Source organism: Xiphophorus couchianus, chromosome 20 (assembly GCF_001444195.1).
Source record: "Xiphophorus couchianus chromosome 20, X_couchianus-1.0, whole genome shotgun sequence".
Taxonomy (NCBI): domain Eukaryota; kingdom Metazoa; phylum Chordata; class Actinopteri; order Cyprinodontiformes; family Poeciliidae; genus Xiphophorus; species Xiphophorus couchianus.
In genome coordinates this window covers 14,022,273-14,041,594 of record NC_040247.1, presented here as the reverse complement: position 1 = coordinate 14,041,594, position 19,322 = coordinate 14,022,273, and the positions used below count along the sequence as shown (strand labels likewise).

The 19,322-nt window shown below is 39.0% G+C and overlaps 1 protein-coding gene across 2 annotated transcripts in view; it reads left to right on the top strand.

The window, feature by feature from the left end:
* The first annotated feature begins 461 nt into the window (after nucleotides 1–461).
* Nucleotides 462–19,322, top strand: part of sema3fa (sema domain, immunoglobulin domain (Ig), short basic domain, secreted, (semaphorin) 3Fa) — a 56,160-nt gene continuing 37,299 nt past the window's right edge. Inside the window, exons 1-2 of one of the 2 annotated variants that reach the window (XM_028003029.1) lie at nucleotides 462–782; nucleotides 2,466–2,614. In XM_028003029.1, the coding sequence (XP_027858830.1) occupies nucleotides 2,503–2,614 (112 nt within the window). In that variant the 5' untranslated portion in view covers nucleotides 462–782; nucleotides 2,466–2,502. The remainder of the gene's footprint in view (nucleotides 783–2,465; nucleotides 2,615–19,322) is intronic. The other variant, XM_028003028.1, reaches the window with a different exon arrangement.

Here is a 19,322-nt window from a genome sequence, read left to right as displayed (position 1 = left end):
AATATATTTCCATGTTTTTAAAAATAAATGAACCTCTCTTATTTCAATATCTACTTTCAACATTTTGGACTTGATTTTTCATTTTGAAACAAACTGAATGACTTTTGGCTCAAGACGAAATGCAGCAGTGTTCCCACTCTTTATTATTAAAATGTAGTTTGAATATATGGAAAATGTGGTTTGATCCTTCGTGGGAACAATAAATACACGCGGAAAAACTAGACGAGGCCTGCAGAATAAGTTGTACTGTCTTGCAAATCATGCAAAGATGTTCCAATTAAACGAATAAAAACATAAAGTTAACGTTCTGAAACGAGACAATAAATCTGAAAAGTTGAAGGGTGGTGTCGGATAAAGATGTATGATTTTGTGAGATTTTAGGGAGGGCTGCTAAGGTAGGTTCCCTCCCTCTTGGGTGTGTCCACAACCGCGGAGACCTCAGCCTATCCACCTGCAGAAATCCGCTTCCTTCCACTCCAGACTTGAGCGTCGCTGCGCACGGGTTGAATCTCCGCACCGACGATTGTGTCCAAGCAAAACTCTTCTCTTTTTTCGTTCACCTCTTCATGGGTAGAAGTAAAAAACCCACGGAATCTTCTGTTGCAGTAAAGTGCTCACTTCAAGTTTAAGGGGTTCCGTGAAGGTAATTTAAATCCAAGCTTTGTTTGGCTCTGGGATAATCGTGCAGGATCTGCGATTGATACGCCAGCGGACTGAGCAACCTGAGTGGATGGTTTTAAATGGTGACCAGCCGTAGTGCAAAATCTGGAAGCATCTAGAAGGTAGGTGATTATTAAGGAAGTGAATTTTATGAAAAATGATACCTAAAACTATAAGTTCACTTGTGACATATGCGCTTGAAGAATGAGGTGGGGAAATAGTTTCTTTCTGAGTGAAAATGGATATATTTGCAAGATTATTTGGTCATTTATTGAAATACTTAAGCTTTGTATTTTTGGTGCGCCTCCCTAAACACGTGGGAGGTCGCTTTTTTAAATGAAACACTATTGAAAATCACGCAAGGCGCAAAAGCCGCGCGTCATTGTCCGTGTCTCTGTGCGTTTTGGTGGACATTTAAAGTTTCTGCTGCATGTGCATTCTCAGATTTCAAGCACACATCCAGTCTCCAGACAATAATTTGGATTTCATGTAAATGCCATATTCTGCTTTTAAAAGGCATGTGGATCATGTCCTCCTAACTCGGAGCCCATGCAGTCAGGCTTTATTTTGGTTAACGGCTCTCCTTTGGAGCTCTGCCTTCTGTGGCTCAGCGTGGAACTTGATCTTAAACCCTGACTGACAATTTGACCTCAAACTCTGATCCACGTTTACAAGGAGATCAGTGGCATACATGGATGATTACATCGAACCCCCCCCGTCCATCTCCTTGCTATCGCTGTTTTGTTTCCAGACCTAGACCATCATGCATTTTTATGCACGTTTTTCTTTGTTTCTTTCTCTTTCTTTTTTTTTTTTTTTTTTGCAAATCCGTCCACACTCTAATTTCTTGGATAGTCCTCAGAACCCATTTATGAGGATATTATCTCCAGCTCTCTTTGTTGCGGATGACAGCATGCTGATGCGCTTTGTGATTTAATCTGTGAGCGCAGCCAGTGCGCGCCAGGCTTAAGGGGCAGCAACTCTTTTCAGCCCTGCTATCGGGGAAACGTTGCAATATCTCCTCAAATTCGTTGCTATTCATTTGTAGCAAACACGTTATGTAGCTTTAGTCAAAAAAAGTTCAGTCTTGCCGATTTTAATAAGTGCAGGGGCAAACCCCAGCTGGATTAGTCATTAAAAAAAGCTACAGAAAATTTGACAGAAAAGAGAAGCTTGTGATTAAAAAAACAAAAGTGCAGATTTTCTTTGCAAAAAAGATTCACAAACCATGATTTAAGTTGCATGGCTTGGTGATACAAAAAGTCAGCCAATCATGCATGTTGAGTTGCTCATTAGATCAGCACTCAGATGAAAGAGTTTAACCCTGAGGCCTTATTTCCTTCACTTCAACACAAAAAAGTTCATAATGAGCAAGGGCAGTTCTTGAATGTATAAGGCACTGAGCAAACACCTTCTACTCATATATAACAGAATAGGTGGCCACTTCTCCAACTGTAAGAACTTACATATAAATGTATGGATATTGAAAATAATCAGAAATAACCCTTAAGTTTTGAATCTGAATCTGACTTCTGTGTCATCTGCCACCTGCTGTGCAGTGCTAATTATTTTAACAGTGTACAAAATGCACAGATGTCAGATTGGGGATTCAAATAAGCAACAGGACTCTTGTTCAGGTGCACAACTGACAGATTATTTTTCTTTTACTTCATGGCAATTCGCATGACAAGATAAGTACAGTCAGTTTAGTAAGGAGGGGATTTTTATGTATTTTTTTATATATATATTGCTTTTTGAATTTAAAGGGTCTGTGAATTTTTGACGCTTGGTATTGTCTCTCACAGCTACGGGACTTCTCCTCTGTTAACAAATAGAGGGACAATGTTGTGGGACAAACTGTCCTGGCTGCTGGCCCTCCTGGCTGTGTCAGCGGGCGGGCTGCCACCTTCCAATGATCCTCTGTCTGCTCCCAGAATCTTCCTGTCCTTTAAAGGTAAGGCACTTGAAAACACTGTGACCTTTCTTTTTGTGTTTAATCTGCAGACCTGGTGCAACACCTTCTCTCCATTTTGGTCTCTATCTGGAATGGGTTAACTGCTGGCAACCGCAAGATTCAGGGTTTGTAACCCTGGCTCTTGTTCAGCCAGAGCTTAACTGGGGTTTGATTGTGTGAGAGAAGCGAGTGAGAATAATGAGATGTGCCGCTGATTGTCCGAACTATTCAGGGCCACAGAATTTGTCTTCATCAAATTGCACGGCTGTTATTAGTCCCCCCCAAACAAGCCTTTGTGTGACCTCGGCTGGTTTCTGAAATCAAGTCAAATTTAACACTTGGCTGTGCACGTACTCTGGGTGCACATCCAGCATGTTATGAATGTCGGTCAGTGCCAGCGTGAGAGCCTGTGTGTTGAATTGTCCGGCTAAAATAGGTCCCAGCAGAGCTGTTTCTGCTGCGTTGTCAAAGTGGTGTCCAAGACTGTCCTCGAGGTTTTATTGTACCTGTCTCTGCTGACAACTTTAATATTGCTGAGTTCGGATCTGTCTCCTTTTATGAGATCACCACTCTTGAGTACTGTTAGCCAGACAGCTTTCATGTGAGAAAATTGAGGAACACTGAATGAACTGCAGCTTTGAAGCTTTGAAAACCAAACCTCATTCCAGATGAACATAGGTGATGTATGCTCATTAAAACAATAAAAATCCTGGATTGTCTCACATAGTTTGTATTATTTACATTGGTTAATACAGAATTATTGATTCATAACGCTTGTTTGTCTGTATACATGATACCAAACAAGGGCAGCACTTAAGTCCATAGAAGTAGGTCGAGAGGTGGAGCATGGCCAAAGGGAAAACACATTAACTTTTGTTACAGATTCTCTCAAAATTACAACATGGTACATTGGTCTTGATGGAGGCCTGTACTCTATTAATGCCCTTCAATTCCCCCTTTTGCTTTATTTAACCTTTGAGTCCAATCTTTTTCTCTCAGCGAGTGTTTCACTTGTTAATAGTCTCACTTTTACTTTGCTGGAAAATGTCTATTTATTTTCCACTATCTTAAATTTGTTTGCTTGTTTTTAATTAGTTTTGGAGGTTAGTTTATGCACAACGGAGCAACTTCAAGTGGCTTGAGACTAATAATGCATCTAATCTGTGTGATCCGCTAATTGTATGGATTTTTGCACTGCTCCACGAGGAATGCTTTATTAATTTTTTATGTGCTCGTGTACTTAACAAAGCACTTGGCTTTAGGCTTCATAATGACATTGTACTCCAGTTATCTCTTGTGATAAATGCCTCATGATAATGTAAACAATTAAATTTCCAATAAGCATTTGAATTTCTATCTAATATCAGAGTAAGGAAATGCAGAAGGTTAAGGCATTAGGGTTGCTGAATTTTCTACACATGACCCAGCCTCACATCTTTATCCATAAAGGTCTCTTTTCCTCTGATTATTTACATTTTAGGAAACTGGTGAGGAGGATTTTGCTGCATTTGGCTGCCATTCAACTTTTTTTTTCTTATTCTGCATCCACAGTTTGTATTTGCCTTTCTGATATTTGCTCTCTGTCAGAGCCACTCACAATGAACCATAGATGGAGCTAAACATGGCTTTTAAGAGGAAAAAAGACACAAGTAGAGCATTTTTGTTTAAGGACAATGCTTAAAAACCCACTCTTTATTTCACACTCGCATTAGGCTGCATCTGAGATGTGCATTAATATGCATGATAAAAAAAAAAAACAACTGACAAATTATATAAAAGCATCACTGTGATATAACAGTACTTTTTCACCATTTTTGCTAGAGTTGATGTTGGCTTTTTTTCCTTTGATGCTGATAGGCTACGGTTTATAAATCCAACATCTCTATCATTGAAATAATAGAAATTAGTTCCTCGTTTTGAAAGGAAAACATGATTTTTTTGATTAAATGAAGGAAATTATCTCTACAGAACCAAAGCTGCTTTATATATCCTGTCTTTTGAACTATTTTCCTTGCAGCTGATTCGAATGTGTGTAATGAACAACTCGACTTTTTCCTTTACTCTTTCTGCTATGGGACATAAATCTGATTATGGTTGCAGACACACAAATCACTCTGGAAAGCTGACAATATTTTCCCTAATGGTTAATAACAGTGTGCATTGCAGACTGAGTTTAGACTGACAATCATTGAGTCAGTGAACTAAAATCTCTTTACAGTTCATCAAGCTTCTGGGTTGCTTTTCTTCCGTATGAACAGGAAACTCTTCAGAATTGATGGGAAAGTGGTCGGATCTAAATACAAAACAATCTAGGAAGAAAACCGGTTAAATGTCACAAAAAATTGAGAATGGTAACACAACATAACACTAAACAAAAAATCCAATTGTTTAGTTAATAGATTATTAGAATGTTCAAATGGCCCAGTTAAAGTAAAAACCTAAATGCAAATGGTTAAACACTACTAATCCAATTTGAATTTGATTGAATCTGAGATATTTTCCAGAGAAATAGATTTATAAACTTTGTAAAGAAATACCCCCAAAGGATTTTCAGCTGTGTTATATTGAAAACCAGTGATTCAGGAAAGTATTGACTTGAAAGCATATATACAGTATATATGCCATAATGTCCTTTTTGTTAACATTTTGAGAAGTAGGCATATTTTTCCAACCAACTTAACAGGTGTGCACTATCTAGTATAGGTCCATCTCGGAAAAGTATTACAAAATGTTCTGAAGCTTACAGCTGCTGTGAAGAGAGGTATGAATACTGTTACAAAAAAATTTAATAATATCACTTCTAAAAGCACAAAAATTTAGTGTCAGGCAAGTTTATTTATTTATTTGTTTATTTCAATCATTTACAGCTTAAAATGAACATTTTACATGTTGACATTCAATTTCTGAATGAAAATGAGTAGTTTGAAGTATGATACTGTTTGCTTTAAGAGCTTTGTGAAAATATATAATATAAGACGAAAGGAATGTGCATTTGAAGCAAATCATCATGCATGATTCCTTAAAAACAGAGCTGAGAAACTAAATCCAGGCGGCACACCTTTTAATTTTTGTGGCACACCTTTCAATTTTTGCATCATCTTCATTAGAATTAATTGAAAGGAGTAACTGAGGATTTAGCACAAGATTTTATTTAAAAAACAGGACAAAAAGGCTAAAATTTGTGCAAGTATGTAGCTCTTCTGTCTCATAAAGACTGAACTAGACTGGCTTGTGTCATCTGCTTGGAACTCCTATAGTTACTTTTAAACAAGGACTATAATCACCTGCTATTTTAGTGCACAGGGCTCAGCGAGGTTTTGACCCTTCCAACAGAAGCCAGTCATACCCGAGGTTAACTGCTCTCAAACTGTGGGAGAATGGCACTATATTATCCAGTAATAGCTTGTTAGGGCAATCCTCAGGCACATTTGAAAGTGTTTAACTCTGTTTTTCTTTGGCCTCTTTGTAGTCCGCAGCAGAACACCTGGGCACAAGGTTAGCTGTGGGAAGAAAGCCTGCAGAAGGAAGATAAACCCAGGCAGTCCTGTAATAGAACTAATTTTCACAGATGGTCTTTAGGTTTGTTCGTCCTTTGTAGTCCCCCTCTCCTTTGGACAGTCTTTCTCTGACACGTAATGAGTTGATGGTTGTCACGCCTGAACAAAGCCTTCGCTTTAGTGTTCATCTTTCCTGACAGTTCTCAGGGCGAGGATCAGAAATGGTGACATGTCCTTCATCTTCTCATTCTCTGAATGATAAGCTGCTGCCACTGAGTTTGAACTTGCTGTTTTTAACTTTCCAACAATGGGGTGCTTCTGCAGATTATATCCCACTGGCAGATTTGTGAGAGACTTTTAGTTTCCACATGTTAAGTCGGCGTGACATTCCTCTACGTAGGTGGCCCTGTTCTGTTGTCATTTATTGGGCTCCTCTGGCAAAGGGAAAACATTAATCATGCCTGTCATGCGTGAGCTGTATCCCCTAATAGTTAAAGGGGTATGAAAGCATGCACCTTTGTCTACTTAAATTCAGCTTAGACATTACAGATGTCAAGACTAGAGATCCAATCGTCATCTTTTCAGCGTTGACCTTGCCAGTAGTGCTTATTCTGAATTCTCTTTAGCATTCAAAATAATCTTTAGTAAAACTTTACCTTAACAGGGAGATTTTCAAAAGTCTCCCAATATTTCAGCATCCAACCTGTTCCATGACAGACTGAAGTTTAAAGCTCAAAAGGAGAAAAAAAGCAGTTTAATACATTTACCCTTCATGTTATCTGTCCTCTGGGTCAATTCATCTAAATTTTCCTAAATATTTGTCCAGCTGATACAAATAGAGCGTAACATATAAATATGTATCAGAAGAGATGAAGTATAAAACAACCATAAATTCAAAAATACGAAGCTGCCTCTGACTTTAATTTAAACACATAAGTGATTATGAAAATAGCTATATTTGACTAATTTTCCATCAGTGACAATTTCTACATTGAGGATTGTTATAGACTGGTAACATTTAAGTATATGGTGGGTTCACTCATCAGAAAAGTATCATAGTTTTGAGTTTTTGATCGACTGATCAGCAAACCGTGCCAGTCAAGGTGAAAGTCATCTGATTCCCCAGATGATTTCTCGGTGCATCTAACACAGCTAATATCCTTTAATTAATCGCTGCTGCAGATAGTTTGTTGAATTTATTGTTGCAGAGATGTTTTAGAGGTTTTTCTGACATCTCTATTATCATTGTTTTAATCTTATAATGATTCAAAGTGATCCAACGGCTATACAAATCAGTCCAACGTCACAAACCTGTTGCAGACCAGATTATTTATTCATCAGACCCCATGATTGACTCTGGGTGATACGTATCAACAGTGAAGGTTTAGAGTTATTTTGTTTTGATTTCTACATGCATGTATAATGCTAAGACAGAAATTGACTGTAAATATTTTGAACGTTTGGAAAGAAATGACCCAAGCAAAAACATGTTTAAAAAAAAATACAAACTTTCTTGTTTTCCATGGAACGAAGTTTGTCTAGTTAACATTCATCATCTTTCAGGTCCTTCTGTTGACCAGGAAACTTTAAATTCAAAATGATCAAATCCAGCCATAAAATGCATAGTAGATTTTTCAGAACCCCTCACTGTCATTAATCTGCATAAATTTGTATATTACATATTTGAAAGACTTTTGTCAAAATTCTGTTCACAATGATTCGTGTATTTATTCTTGCTATGATGCATTAACCTGGCATTGCCATGAGGAAAGCTTCTACAAAAGAACGTTTGGTAGCTGTAGCACGCGAGCCCCCAGCAATTATTACAATACTTAATTAGTTTCTTCCTTGGAGGCGATGCTGGTGGAGAAAGGTTGGTGTATCCCAGCAACCTCTGCTCCACAGGATGCGTTGTGTCAAACTCTGATTATTCAGGAGAGCCAAACAGAAGGTGACAGCTCCACTGCTAAATATAGTGGCCCTCCTGTCTTCTCTTTTTTTTTTTTTACCTTCCTTCCCTTCCCTCCTCTGCCTCGTCATCCTCCTCTGCTTTTACGCCATGCTTACCCTCTCTTCCTGCCTCTTGATGAGAAGCTGGCAGTGTGAGCTTAAGGAGGAGAGCACCCAGTGTGCTGCCCACAGCAGGGACACTGTTTTACCACATGCACAACAAAAAGAGAAGGAGCATGGATTTTTAAGTGGCCACAGTTGAAGGAGGAAGCTCACACTGGGCTACCAATCTGAGGGCAGGAGCATGTTTAATTTGATTAACTCATGCAAAATAAGCAGAGAAGGTGTCTCAGGTTACATTAGGTTTTATATGGTTGGTAATAGTTGCTTGATTGCTATAGCAGACATGGGTTAGTTGTGATAAAACAGTATTTAATTTTTTCCAGTTTTTTTTACTCCCCTTTCTGTCCCTTTCCTTATCTTTGACATTTTCTCTCCCATGAATATCTTTGTTTTCATTTATGCCTTTTTATGTACCTTCTCCGTATGCTCTTTAACTTTTACAGCTCCCAACAGGAGAGCCATCTGGTTTGGAGTGGGGGTTTTTTTTTGTTATTTTTTCACTTTTGCCCTCAAATGTTTTCCTTTTAACTATACCTTGGTAGACGTAAAGGTTTCTTGACTGTGTTCTATCCTTGCATCACTGTGTACCTTGTAAAGGTTATGTTTTATGTCTCACAATAAATCAGCAATTTTGCATGATTAAAATGTGTGCAAATCTCACCCATAAATCAACTTCTACTCTTCTTCTGCTTAAATCAAGCAGCAAGTAAAAGTTAAACCGCAGTCATAAAACAAAACAAAGAAAACACAGCGCTCTAATCTCTCTTGACCTTTACTAGTGATCTTTTGAAGGCGGTGTCAGAAATTCCCTCTTGGTATTCAACAATCTCATTGTGGAAAGTGCAAGATCACAGAAGGAGGCTGTTCTATTTCTGGCTTTCTACTGGGATTGTTCTGCTTTGGCAAGTTCAGTAAATCAGATGAAAAAATAACGCAACTACGACTGAATCTCCACTTGTTCCTGTTTATATGCAAGCTAACGTTGGCACTAGACGTAAGCAATATGGGCTTCTGTTTTATTTACTACAAAAAAATATGATAAAAACAATTTTAAAATTCACCTCTATTCTTTTTAAGAAACATCTGCAACTTCAGGAAGTCAGAACCCCTTAAAACACAAATAGTGCTGTAAAAAACAACAAGTTAGCAAATAGCCTACTTTAGCAGACTAATTGTTTATAAATAAATTAAACAAGATATCAGGTACATTAAGTAGTGTGATGAGGTGTTTATTTTCTTGTTTGTTGTTTTTCAGTGTGAAAGGACAAATATTGAAAAGGTTTATAATAGCCACCATATTTCTCACTCATTTCAATTTGAGTATAGACATTTAAATTATCACGTTGGATATAAATGAATTAATAAATCAATTGACATGCAAATAGGCTTTTCAGTGCATCTTAGACCTTTTAAATCTAGAAAAAAATGCAATGCTATAGTATTTTAGGCCAAGTTACCTTAACCGTTATCCTCAGAATAGATGTTTTCCATGCTGAAACGATATACAGCTCTGGAAAAAATGAAGAGCCCATTGCACTGAACCCCATTGAAAACCTCCTGGTTATCCCACCAAATGTTGATTTCTGAACTCTTCCTGAGTTAAAACATTAGTATTGTTGTTTCTAAATGAATGTGAACTTGGTTTCTTTGCATTATTTGAGGTCTAAAAGCAGTGCATCGTTTTTGTTATTTTGACCATTTCTCATTTTCTGCAAATAAATACAAAATTTTTGCCTGGGATTTTGGGGACATGTTGTCAGTAGTTCATAGAATAAAAGAACAAAGTTCAATTTACTCAAAAATGTACTTATAAAAAGTCAGAGAAACTGATCATTAAAAGTAGTCTCTTAATTTTTTCCAGAGCTGTATTTTGCAGCACAAAGCAAGAAAGAACAATTCTCCATTGACCCATAGTGCATACCTATTCTAAAAAAATGAATCTTATATCTAATATATAATAAGTTAGACATACAAGATATATCTAATTACTTCAGGTGATGTTTGTTTACATGCAGTCCTATTTAAATTTTAGCACTGAAACACTTTGTAAGGGCTGTACTAGTTTCCACTGCTGCAGCACATTCAATAAATAAAATCCTCAGTCTTAGGTTCTGTCCGCTGCATTAAGAGGAACAACTCTTAGCTGGAACACATCACGATTTGTGTGAGTGTGTTGGTGACTGTATGTGCCTGCTGGTATGTTTGTGTCTCCTGGTCTCTGCTGTTGCCACTTTTTTAGATGGAAATGTGGCAGACGGGATATAAATAGATGTGAGCCACTGTGGCACATCAGACTTTTCTTCTCGTTCTCTCACTTTTAGGAAGAAGCTTTCTGATGTTTATGATTGTTTTCTTCTTCACCCTTGAATTTTCTTTCAGAAGCAGTGATTGTAGAGGTGTGGTTTTGTTCATTAAGGAGTACAGCTTTTATACAGACTTGTCATAAACCTCGGGTGAAGGAGGATGTGGGAGAAAACAGGTTTCAGGATTATAATGGATTTTACACAGGTTTGGTACAGATTTAAAGTGACAGAGAGGAATGTTTTAATATTCATTTCAGGTCCATGTGGCTATGTCTGAGTTGTTTGTTGATGCCTGTGTGTCTCTACGTGTGCGAGTGTGGGTGCTCGCATGCTTGCAGAGCTTCTTAAAAACCAAAAAAAAAAAACTGCTATCTGTGACACTGCTTCGATTTGGTTTCCATAGCAGCCTCTACCTGTCACTCCTCACAAACTGAATCAGGTTCAAATGATCCCCTCCGCAGAGAGGAGGTGGGATGCAATCACTGCCTTGCGCTTATTTCCCCAGATGTCTGCTGTCTTGTCTTTTGCAGGAAATCCTGTAGCACGGCACCCAAGACTTGGCTTAGTCAAGACAATTGTGAAAATAAATTTACTGAAACAATTGAGTTTGAGGCTGTGGTATGATTCTCGGAGTGAAGTAAAACTGACATGTAAAGAATGATTTCTTTGTCAAGGTCCAGACTAAATGAACATTCTCTCCAGATGTGGCTGAAATGCTTGAGTCTTAAGGGGGTAAGAAGGAGGCTGCTTGCAGTCGATCCTGAAATTAAATAGACAGTAGGTCAAGGACACTTCTCCCCCGTTGGCTTTTGACAGCTATCATTCATTTTCATTTGTCTGTTAGTGTTTGGATCATGTTCCTGACCTGACTGTCATGATGGCCAGGTTTAACATTTCTCAAATGCAGTGAATGCATTCAAGCAGTCATTCTTTCATGAAAGCCATAAAAGCTTGAGACGTTTCAACGCTGGTAAAATCATATTCTTTTTCCAAAATATATTCAGGTGCAAAATGTTAAAAGGTGGGGTTGCAGTGTCGAGTATTTTAGTGATACTTTTCTAGGGTTGGTTTATACAATTTTGAGACAAGAAAGGGAAAAAATGCCTATTAAAGACTCAAGCTCACCTTACAGGGCTAATACTGATTAAAACATTCACTTAGATTGCTCTGTTACAGTGGTTCCCATAGATTTTCTTCTGGACCCCCCCCCTATGGATTACAATAAAATCACCCATAAAAAAAACACAAAAAAAAATCAACTGGGCACACACATCGTTCAACCAGACATATACCTATACACATATTTTATTTTCAACCTGCACTGAAGTTTATTTCACACTTCAAGTTGCAACAAAACACACTACAAACCATCTTTACAGTGAAACACTTTTGTGCCATTGCAGGTGCCATTGCACCCCACCTGCAATGGCACTGCACCCCCCATAGGGGGCGTGTCCCACACTTTGGGAACCACTGCTCTACTAGATGATTTTAAAAGAAAAACTGTTTGAACTGTTCAAACCATAGGTAAATTTTGTAGCAGCATGCTCCGTTTGGAAAAGTTTAAGCACCAGAAATTCAGAAACGGCAAAAAACGCATTAAAAACACTGATCACTGACCTAAGGAATTATTTCTCTGCACAAAACACAATGTACTGTAACTAGAGTCCCAATGGGTGAGGGGAGCTAAGTTGTTTGGCTAGCTACGTCTGAGTCTGTAATCAGGAGCAGTTAGCTGCTCGGCTAACATTGTAGCATGTGTGTGGTAAGCAGGCTTGGAGTGAGACGTTTTTGGCTAGTGGCTACTACAGGTTTACGTTTCAGGGCGGGGTGGCCTCTCAGCTCTGGGTTGCACTACATCAGCGGCATATGGCTGGCAGTGATATGCTTCTCAGCTCTGGAGCATGGCTGAATAAACTGCTTCCTCTTCTCCGTCGTGGGACTAACAGCCAGTGTCTGCTTGTCGACAGTAATTTTGGAGAACCTGTAATTAAAAGGTTTCCTTCTGCAGTATTCTGAATAAAACAAGGACTAAGGTTTATTCCTTCGGCTGGTGATGCAATACCGTTACCTGTATTTTGGATGGAAAACTTCTGGGACATGGAGTGGCTTTCTTCTTCTAGCGAAGGAAGGTTTCAGATTGCATGTTGTCCTCTTTAATATAGCAGTGACACAGAAAGTCTTTGTCCTAATCATGGGGTTTTAATGGTCCCGATAGCCTAACAGAGTTTCCCTCCTGAAACTCCTCCTCTTCCTGCTGCAGGAGCCAGAGTGGGTTAAAATGCACTGCACTGTTGAATCAAATAGTTGCACCAGCGTCCTGTAGTCAGTCCCTCGTGGATGATTTAAAAAAAACTTAATTTGCTTCTAATTCTGGAGAATTATTTTTGAAATACATCAAAAAAGCTCCAACAGTAAAGCAGTTTTTGTTGTGGTATTTAAATCATTCTAATTTGCAGCCTTACTCTGCTGTAAATTACAGATCAACCAACAAAGTAAATGCATACTTATATAAAATGTTTTTGTTTTTTTCCAGAATGTCATTTGAACTTGTCTCGTTGGATCCTAGATGTTTCGGAGAGTGGATATACAGCATGTAGGAGTGAAACATGCAGAAAAACGAGTCAGCCAGCGGCTGGGAAAGTAATAAGAACTGTCGGGAAGATGAGCTGAGAGGAGGAAAGTGTGAGGGGAGCAGCGGAGCAGAATCAGACAGTGCTCTGAGAGCGCTAATGGACTGCAGGGCATCAGTGTCAGGTTTGCTATCTCAGCCAGAGTGTGGATAAATGGAAGGATTTGAGAATGAAGAGCAAGAGAGCAGCGTGGGTGCACAAAGGCATACTCTGGACAAATTGTGTGTCTGCTTCCCATTAGCTTCGTGTGAGTGTTGGACGAGATGGTTTACTTCAGATGCTGACTGCTCAGACAGCCTCCACAGGTCAGCTCTGTGACCAGGCCCAGACTGTAACCTTATGGTGCAAAATTTGTTGTTGGAGTCAGTGAAACTGCCAACTTGGTTCACACTTGCTCATCGTCCCCCCGATTGCTTTGGAAGAATTGTTGTAATTTGTCATTGAAAGGTAGTTTGACCTAAAAGCTGAAATGTGTGCTTAGAACAATACATTTTCTCTTGAACAGAGCAAAATTATTTCAAATGCTTTTAGCAACATTTTTATAGGAAACTTATTCTTTCCTCAAACTTGTGTCAGAGCTGTTTTTGGGGCAAAAGCTTTGCAGTCTCATGAGATTTTCAGGTGTTGTAGATACAGTACAGTAAGTGTGTGTATGTGTGAATTTGCTTTGGGTGAAGTCCAAGAAACTGCCTGGATAAAAATGAAACCTATAGCTGACCCCTGAACTTGTGGGAGGCTTCAGTGGAGACTTTGGATTCAAAATGCCAAAGAATTCCTCCTTCTCTTCATGCCTCCCTCCAGAGACGCAGTTAATAATTTTTGATACTCTTCGCTTCCTTTCTGGTTTGCTGTATAATGCTTAACTGATAAAAACTGAGTCCTTCTCAAATCCTTACCACATTACTCACATATGTCAAAGTTTGAAATTTAAATGGTTGGTAACTGCGAAGAGATGAGATGCAACAATCAATTAGCCGGAAATTACATACTTCACATACTTTAGAGGTCTGCAGTCCTCTAGTGTCACTGTCCTGCAACTTTTGGATGAGACTGTTCTCCTACACACTGCTCCATCAAGTAAAGGATTCATGACCAGACGTTTGGAAAAAACCTTGCTGACGTTACCGAGGAGGTAATTCATCCTCTTTATTCAGGTGTGTTGGAGTTGGGATGCATCCAAAGGTTGCAGGACAGTTTCACTTGAGAGCTAGGGTTGTTGATCTCTTGTCTAGCTCATGTTTTGAGCAAAAGATACAGTGTGAAAAAGAGATGGAAATGAAATACTGCTTTCCTCTGGTTACTTTCCTGGGATGGGAAATCCAGGAATGGGATTGGTCAAAATTAGAAACACAACACAAAAAAATGCACAACGCTGTATTATCCAGGAGATATATGATATGTGCATTTCTTGTAATAACTTGTCTCTTGAAGAATTACATTCCCTCAGTTGAGCTAACTGCCATGGCTGGAGGTAATAAAAGCAGACTTTTAAGGTCAGAACTCAGAGTGGGATGGGGCCTTTGTAGCAGAGAACCTCCTGAACTCATCTTGTCTTGGAAAGACAACACAGAAAAACTGAATCCAAGAGGAAGGGCAGCATGTGGTGGAAGATGTAGTTTCCAAACCTCTTTCGAGGGTTAGCACACTGAAAGATTCTTGGGACGGAACGGCCTCTCATTCCCAATCTTTGTTGCGGCTGCATTGACACTATGCCAAGATTTTCTCCATGCCTGCCCCGGTCACGCCCCTCTGCCTCAAAGCATTGTTTCACAGCTATGTTCTCAGGAACCTTCTCTAGGTGTCCCACATGGTATGTTGGCAGTGCCGTCCATGGTGTTTGTGCCATATGTTTGTGTCTGTGTTCCTGCATTTATAAATGAGAAATGGGAGTACGGGCCTCCTATGTTGCTGTTGTTATTGTTGTTGTTGATGTCTACGCCTCACTCATCCCTGTGAATGGACTGCATGGACTCAATAGGCAAGGAGGCGTTTGTGTGAGTCAAGTCCATCATTCACTTACTTCATTCGTGTCCCCAGGGAAGCGGAGGGGGAGTGGCGTACAATTCTGGCACAGCATTAATGCTCTGGGCACCTCTGTCTTTACTTTTCCTCTCTCTCCTCACTCTCTATCTATCTATCCCTTATCGTTTGGGTCTCTTTCTTTATCTTCTCTTGACATAAATGTTAAAAGAGTCATTGCTCTGGCCATAATCTTGTGCTTTCACCTTCTGTTAGACATCACTTTGGCTGAAGCAATGCTCCTCTGGACGTTGTGCTTCACCACACTACATTGATGGACGACCACAGCCAGCCTTTCACCGAGCAGCACTTCCTGGCACAGATACGCACAGACAAACCTTTTTTATTTCACGTCTGACAAATCTAGTTTTAATGCGGTCGACTCAGCTGAGAGGAAATGTTGCATGCTTTCTGGCACTGAAGGATCTCCAACACATACACAGGCTTTGTTCAAACGTAGTCACATTTAGAGAGAATCGGATGATTGCTATTCATTAGTCTATAGCTTGTGTCATTAACAAACAGGATCTGTGCACAGTGTGAAATTTACCTTTTCTCTGCTGTGGCTTGATTGTGCTGTTCTATGAAACCATCTGTGAAAGATTAATTAGTTACAAATCATTACAGCCATTCACACCACAGAAAAAAACAGAGAGAACCTTCATTTATCTCAGCTCCTGCACAATTTGATTAAATGTTTAGGTAAAGGGTTGGGTGATGTCTGGCATTATAAAAAATGTTGGTCAAAGTTGTACAAATCCATCAGCAATATGTGTGTGCATGTAATGATTTCATTAAGTTTTAATATTAGAACAAATTTGGACAAATTATTTTACATACTCAATTGTGTTTTCAACATATACATACAACACAGAATAAACTCTGGTGCCTCAAGCAGTCATTTGGTAAGAGGCAGGGTACTCCATGGACACTTCGCCAGTCCATTACAGGACACAGAACAAACAACCATGCATGCACACAATCATACCTGAGTCTAAAGTATTGCAGGTGTTAACTATTTTGTTTTTCTTAGAGTAAAACTCTGAAACAAGGGAGAGGAAAAGGTGGCAATGTTTTTGACAATGTGTGGTATTTTGTCATTGTTTTTTATTTTGCTAGTGAAAGTGTTAAACTTGTTGTCAGTGAGGCTGTCACTCTGGACAACCAAAGACCCCTTAAAATTATTTAAAAAGAAAACACTTTGCCAACATTGTTTGGTTTTACATAGTGTGAACCAGGCTTTAAACACTCACACTTACCGACTTATGCTCACAGCCTGTAGAGAAATATTTCACCTACTTTTTGTTTGCACTAATACTTCTCTCTTTGTGGTACAGAAATATGTCCTTAAAAGGAAAGTTTTCTTTGTGCTGGTTCTGCACGCTTTTTATAGAACTCATTGCAACATCTGAAAATTGTCTAAGATGTAACTTTAGTTTTCTTTATTCTGTAGCTGTTCATTCTTTTAGGAAGAAGTTTGGACAAAACGTTTTACAGCGTGTAAAGATCATCAGGCAGTGGAAGAATAAAGTAGACGTCAATAACGTTTTACCCTTGTATAAGTCTTGTTGGTGTCATGAAACATTCAATACCTGCACTCTTGTATTTACGTGCATGTGTGTCTGTTAGCTTTGCAACTGTTATTTGACATTCAAATTCTGAAGACACTGGAATCAGATTTTTCTTTGCACTTTTATCTCTATGTTGACAGTGCTGAAAATGACTCACACGTACGTTACATGATCATAACCAGATTGCTGGAAAAGCAACAGAAAATAAACATGGGCGACTGTGCATGAACTCAAAGAGAGAGAAAAAAAACCTGCCTGTATTTCAGATGAATGAAAACAGATTAAAAAAATGAAAGGGAATGTGAGAGTACTGGGTGAGAGAAGACAGTCATGGAGAAAAAGCTTCTTTCCATTTGTGGTGTGGAGCAATCTGCATTTGGGCTCCTTATCTGTGCAGGCCGGATAGCTAAGCACTGATTTATAACAAGGTATGACAGCTGAAGATAAGAGGGCTCTTAGTCTCTGTGGATCTGTGAAATCACTGGCCTCCTTTAGCACCACATGTGAGAGCGGATGGAGGGTGACTGTCACGCATGTTGCTTCATTCAGGCTGATAAGACTCCAGCCATACTCTGACTTTTCTTATTGTTGGACCACAATCACAGTAGTCTCTTCCAGCTAATAATATTAGCGGCTATAAATATAATGTTTGAGTTCCAGATATGGTAAGATATTACTCGTAAGCCTTTTGAAAGAATCAGTTCAAATTTTCTTCTGTGAATTCATCTCTAGATCAGCTTGAGCAGAACTTTCAACAAAAACAAACCAGAGAAACTGAAGCCGCCCTCCGACTCATTGCATGCAGGGCTTTGTTTTCCTTGCGGATAAAGTCAGTTATCTCAACGAGGGGCGTTCCCGTGTGCACATGAAGGGCAGTAATTGCTGTGCAATAATCAACATGACAGGCTTCTGAGAACCCCAGGCCTTGATGTGGTTTGTGTTACCTGTTTGATTTTTGTCCATCTGGTGGATTACAGTTTTGCCAAATCTCCTCTGAAAATTCACCCCGTCAGTGTCAGAATCACGTGGATATAAATATGACTAAAACCAAACAACTATTCACATCTTCTCCTCAATAGACGTCGTCAGCACACTGACCTTTATGGTCCCAAGTGAAAAAGAGGCCACAGGGGTCAGAGAGTAGGACGTCCCGGCTGTCTGTCAAGCACAAAAGACTCCAAATTAACAGGCTCTGGTGGGTTAGAAGGTACGGAGAGTGCATCAGTCAGCATCAACTTTTTAATAAAATATTACACATGCAGACAATAATCTATAGGTTTGTACAGACTGTCATTCAGTCTGACCTTTAGGGTAGCTTTGGTTTAATTGCAGGGTATAGATGAGTGACTAGGGCCCAGCTTTGGCAGACAGTTCACATTATCCATTAGAAGAGTAACAGCTGCCAACTGGTTTTATCTTGACTGACATTTTTTTCACTGCACACATTTAACTTTTAGGAATGTAAGTGGTTGTCATCAACTTGTAATTACTCTCCATGAAACAGAGATGGGGAGTATGGAAGTTAGACTGGAGCTGCAAAAAGAAAGACTTTATGCTTTATTTTACAAAGGGCATTTTCACATCTGAAAGTAATGTAGACTCAGTTCATTTGGGCACTAAAATCTCAATGTTACATTTTTAGATGGTGCAAATCGCTTTCACATTGAAACTGTGACAAATGATTCAAATCCTTTAAAAAACGTGTTCCTCTCCCCTCATCTGTGGTGGCATAGTAGAACAGCTGTAGGAAAAAACACAATAACCTCCAAAGAAGACACAAGTGCAACTTCCTTCTTCAGAAAATGGAAGCAAAAATGGAGTTGTGTCAGATTTTAGCATCTGTAGGATTTTTCTTTTGTCTTTGATAAAAGATGACAGGCTATTTCTCCTGCTAGTGCTATACTCACCTGTTTGTTTAGGGTGTATTTACCCAGAATGCCCTGCGATGTAGTATACTTCCTGCTTTTGTGGCGGTCTCTGATCTGCTTGCAGCCACATATGCATTCAAACCGGGCCAAAGTTCACTTCAGCCAAACCGAGACCTAGGATTTTAGGCAGACCAGAGTTTGCTTTTTGGTACCTGTCGGAGTTTAATTAAACATTCATGCCTTTTCAAATGAACCAGACTTTTTAGGCAAATGGACCAGGTGGTAGATAGTGATATGAAAGCTAAGGGTCAAAAGCACATGCTAAAAGCGTAAAATTAACCTAAGACTTGAAGTAAAGTTAGTTGTGATCTTCTCTGTCAAGAAAACAACTTTTTTTTCTGATAATATGGTTAATCCTTTTTTGCAAGTTGCTGGAATGACCATTTTCCTCTTGTTTTATTCCTTTACACAGCTTTGTTAAAGAACACTCAAACGTAAAACATTATATGTTTTTTCCCCCTAATTATATAGGAGATTAAACTTTAACAAACAACATTTATTGTTTGATATGCGTCTTTTTCAAGCTTCAGATTAATTATTCTGCCCGACCTCAAATGTAACTCAGTTTGACTTTTTATGATCACTAAAATATGATGGTGCACGTTTACAGATGTTCCCACATCTAACTATTTCCATAACAATGTTCAATTGCTTTCCAAATGTCTGCATTTCATCTACTCCTCC